Below are 4,698 nucleotides of genomic sequence, written 5' to 3' on the forward strand. Positions count from 1 at the left end.
TCCTGCTGACTTTCTATTGCTACTTGTAGAATCAGGGTTTGTTAGTTTCCCGAGACAAGTTATTCGAAGATTCTAAATGTTCGGTCGCGTTCCTTATTCGTTTTTTGGCGTTTGATCAATTATTGTCTGCATTAGGAAATTCGAGTGTTTTTAAATTTTAAAACTTAGGATACTATTTTTTTTTGTTCAATGAAGAAAGAACATTGCTCATTGGTTGTATGTTCACAGGAAGCTAAGGATGATTCCAATGGAGACCTGGCGAGTCCGGGAACATCAGCAGTAAAGAAACCATCTGATAGTTTTGATGCTAAATTAAATTGGAACCCAAATGGTAAACATGATCGAATCAGAGTATGTAGGAATCTGTATTACAATCTTAAGAGTTAATTATGGGCTGTTTATATCTTAATCCACAGACGATGCTCAATTTAAAGCAGTGAAAGAGGCACTGCATGTGTCGAAAACACCACCAAATATTGTTTGCCGTGAAGATGAGCAGAAACGGGTTTTCGAGTTTGTGAAAAGTTGTATAGAACAGCAAAAGGCTGGTAGTTTGTACATGTGTGGATGCCCAGGAACAGGGAAATCATTGTCGATGGAGAAAATAAAACAGCAGGTGGATGATTGGTCAAAACAGGTGGGAAATTGTTCGTGTTCGGATCAGATTATATAAATACTTAAGAGTCTAATGTTATAAATTCAAATCATGATGATCCATCTTTAATTCTATCAGGCAGGTTATCCATCTCCTGATACATTGTCTGTGAATTGCACATCACTGACAAACACAACAGATATTTTCAGCAAGGTATACCTTCTGCAACCTGTAGACTTCTTAATCATGGATTTGGGACCATACAGATGTTTACTGGTGTCACTGTTTTTTTTAGATACTTGGTGAAAAGCAGGCAAGGAGGAAAATTAATGGCTCGTTTTCACCTCTACAACATCTTCAGAATTTGTTTTCTCATAAGCAGCAACCTCCCAGCTCAAAGATGATGTGGGATTGTGATCTTTACTGATCCAATTATCTTTTTTTTTGTGTGATTTGGAATTCCTTGTGGTGTCATGATCCAAACTCCTTCTGCAGGTTGATAATTGTAGATGAGATGGATTACTTGATCACAAAAGATCGGGGCATCCTTCATGACCTTTATATGCTTACAACACTGTCATTTTCTAGGTGTATACTTATAGGTACTACCTTGTGTGTACATTGTCATTTTATAACTTCCATATTTGCATCAATTCCTCTTCTCATACCCAACAATGATATACCGCCGTATTTGATTTCCAGGAGTAGCAAATGCGATAGACCTTGCCGACCGTTTCCTTCCAAGATTAAAGTCGCTTAACTGTAAGAGTCTGACTCATTTTTTGTAATGTTGAATATCATTCTTTTGTACACATAATATCCTTCAATTTTGTTAAAGAATAAGGATTTGATTTCACTCTATTGTTGTTTCCGTCATAATCTTGTGCAGGTAAACCAATGGTTGTCACTTTCCGCGCCTATTCAAAAGATCAGATCCTCAGGATAATGCAGGAGAGGCTTATGGTAACTACTTAACTGAGCATGGGGGAAACTTAGTTTGGATGTGATGTAGGCACAAAATGGCTACTTGATTTGCTCTTTTATTCTTTGGCGGGTATGTTTGCCAGTACATTAGGTAGAACTAAATGCAGCAGCATGTTTAACACAAACAACCTTAACCACAATGCGAAACAAGAACCTTCTGTTGGTTTATTTCCAAATTCCCACGCATCCAGCAGTGAAGGAGCTATAAAGGAAAAAAATGCTTAAAAGAAAATCGGAACTATTATAGCTAATAAATTCTGTGCAATTTTAAGATATTGGGTATGTGGGGATATGATCCTTGCTTTCGACAAAAGGCTGTTTCGTGTTGTTCTTATGTTCTCTTATTGATTCTGTAACGCTGATCTAAACAGGAACTTCCATTTGTGGCATTTGAATCTAATGCATTGGAGCTTTGTGCCAGAGTAAGCATTCATAGGCCCTTATCTTGATCTTTTTCTCCTACAGTTCTCCATCAGATGTTCATAAGTTTTGGAAATGTGCCAGAAAGTCGCGGCTGTGTCAGGAGACATGCGGAAGGCTCTATGTGTCTGCAGGAGCGCTTTGGAAATCCTACAGGCTGAAACTAGAGAACTTACAGAAGACTTATATTCACCAGAGAATCTAATGGTGAGTATACGAGTCTCTTGAAAGACCCATTTCCTTCCTTATCAATGTTATTATGTCAAGGGTTCACTTATACACTAGGGTCTTATTTGGACAGCTGCTTTCCTCTTTTTTATGCAATTACAGGTGAAGTTGAATCATATGGCTGCTGCATTGTCTAAGACGTTTAGATCTCCAGTCATAGACACGATCCAGTCTCTTCCGCAGCATCAGCAAGTAAGTTACATTGACTAACCGTCTTCCTATGACCTATAGTAACCAGTGATATATTAGGCTTCTTGTCCTAAGTAGCAGGGTCTATGTAAAGCATTTCGTTACATAGGTCATGTGAACATTTAAGTCTCTAGGGTTGTTTTCATAGAATTGTTTTGTATATGGAAACGAAGCTTCCCTACATAATAGGAAAACAAAACCTAAGGCAGAAAAGCTATACACCCATTTCAGCAAACAAATTACAAACATTGAATTCAAAATTATTTGTGGATTCATATGTTTCTGCTGGCAATATGTAGATCATAATCTGTTGTGCTGCAAAGGCGTTTCGAGGAACCAAAAAGGACACAACGCTTGGAGAGGTAAATTTTTCTGTGAATATGACCTTACATTCTAGAAAGAAGAAAAAAAAACATGATAAAAGGACAAAGCAGAGGAAATGATATGAAATTATAAGTTAACGACACCTTCCATGCAGCTGAATAAGTTATACATGGAAATCTGTAAATCTGAGACGATACCAGCGGCTGGAATCACGGAGTTTGCTAACATGTGCACGGTGCTAAATGACCAGGTGGGGTAACTACATAACCAAAAAAAAAACTCTTCCCTTTAACAAAGGTTGAATTCATAATATAAATCAAAATATGTTGTAAGGTGTAAGCTGCAGTTTTATAAATTATATTATATATATATATATATATATATATATATCTGTGATATTGGATATGAAAATGGTCACAGGGGCTCCTAAAACTTGGACAAGCACGAGAAGATAGGCTAAAGAGAGTAACGCTGAGAGCAGATGAATCAGACATAGCGTTTGCTTTGCAGGTACATCTCCCAATCTGAGAAACGAGTATATATATATATATACACACATACAAACGTACGTACGTACGTAAATACTCATGCCTTAGGTCGTGACGTGTCGTCTTTCGATTGGACAACAGGGAATCAGGTTCTTCAGAAACTGTCTTCTATGACATGATTAGATCTTCCAACTGTTTGATTCTGCCTGGGGATCATCAAATATCAGCCATTGTTATAAGAAAGAACAGTGGGAATAAGAAGACATGGAAAAATTTTGGTCACTGCTCAACCTAGGTGGGTGCTATTCTGTTCTACATTTACGCATTGTCTGAATTATATATTGGTTCGATAGAGAATAAAGAAGAAGAAATTTTGTTTCCATTTCTTCTGTTTATGAAACATTCCACACACAACTCTTGAATCTTACACCGATGTTCCCATTTAGCCCTTTACACCTGTCTCTGTGATTGCAACCAGTTCCACGTAAATGCACTCTGTTTCTAGAGGGTGTATTGGAATTTTCGGTTGTTTTTTTATATTTTTTGATTTTGATTTGACATTGTAAAAACACTTATCTTTCAAAAAAATTCGGTTATTTGATATTCGATCCGAAATGATTTTTTTTAATTAGAAAAATTATACACGTTGTAACCTAACCTGCAAATGATACGCAGACTTGCCGTCCGAGTACCTTTAAAGCCCACGATCGACAAGCCTTTGCCAAGTACATGGGTAAATCCATTCCACCTCTTCCAGGCCCCATAAGAGAGAAGCCTCTTGGGTTGGATTCTATCTCTTCGGCCCTCAAGGATGGTTGGAGCTCCCTCTCTCGCCATGGTTAAACTTCATGGGGGGGGCAACAGGTACGCTCGTGTAAGGCTCGTTTCTTGCCTCCTTTGGTAAAAGGAAAGGAGAAAAGGAGAAAAAGAAAAAGGGCATAATCTAAGGCAAAAAAAAAAAAAAAGTGGGTTCCTTCTTTGCGTGGTATCCAATTTAAATAATCGTTCGCTTTCTATTAGCTTCATGGTTCTAAAACTCGTAACAATGGTGAATCTGTTATAGAGAGAGAAGCTAGAGAGAGAAAATGAAAACAGAATAATTCTCATTATTGAATAACAGAGTACCTAATACATCCCTTATATATGCAGCATAAACGTAACAACCGTAACCGGCTTACAAAATACTATATGTATATACTAATACCCCCCTCTCAAGGCTATATCAACGACCAGGAAGATATAGGCTTGAGACATTGAACTTCGACAGGAAGGAGTGAAACAGAGTAGGATGCAACGCTTTCGTGAAAATGTCAGCCAGCTGATTTCCACTCTTAACGTGCATCATCCGTAAGAAACCTTCCTTAAGCTTATCCCGAACCAAATGACAATCAAGCTCAATATGTTTCGTGCGTTCATGAAACATTTGATTCGAAGCTAGATAAATTGCAGACTTGTTATCGCAAAACAAGT

The 4,698-nt window shown here is 37.7% G+C and overlaps 1 protein-coding gene across 1 annotated transcript; it reads left to right on the forward strand.

Moving 5' to 3' along the window:
* Positions 1-189: 189 nt before the first annotated feature.
* On the forward strand, positions 190-4,070 carry LOC104816080 (cell division control protein 6 homolog B-like). Its single transcript, XM_010544749.1, has 15 exons — positions 190-331; positions 417-637; positions 734-808; positions 891-1,000; positions 1,091-1,197; positions 1,298-1,357; positions 1,485-1,558; positions 1,951-2,001; positions 2,084-2,206; positions 2,330-2,419; positions 2,716-2,778; positions 2,895-2,990; positions 3,161-3,250; positions 3,370-3,523; positions 3,904-4,070. Exons 1-14 carry the CDS (start codon positions 190-192, stop codon positions 3,400-3,402), a joined length of 1,335 nt encoding a protein of 444 aa, XP_010543051.1. The 3' UTR covers positions 3,403-3,523; positions 3,904-4,070.
* Positions 4,071-4,698: the final 628 nt, after the last annotated feature.

The sequence above is a fragment of the Tarenaya hassleriana genome, unplaced genomic scaffold (genome assembly GCF_000463585.1).
Source record: "Tarenaya hassleriana unplaced genomic scaffold, ASM46358v1 Cleome24, whole genome shotgun sequence".
NCBI classification, from domain to species: domain Eukaryota; kingdom Viridiplantae; phylum Streptophyta; class Magnoliopsida; order Brassicales; family Cleomaceae; genus Tarenaya; species Tarenaya hassleriana.

What these genes read in the sequence shown, in the direction of transcription:
- LOC104816080 (XM_010544749.1), top strand. Translation starts at nt 190, where the DNA reads ATGAAGAAAGAACATTGCTCATTGGTTGTATGTTCACAGGAAGCTAAG. An exon ending in GCACGGTGCTAAATGACCAG is followed by an intron (nt 2,991 to 3,160) that starts GTGGGGTAACTA and finishes AAATGGTCACAG; the next exon opens with GGGCTCCTAAAACTTGGACA. An exon ending in ACATAGCGTTTGCTTTGCAG is followed by an intron (nt 3,251 to 3,369) that starts GTACATCTCCCA and finishes ATTGGACAACAG; the next exon opens with GGAATCAGGTTCTTCAGAAA.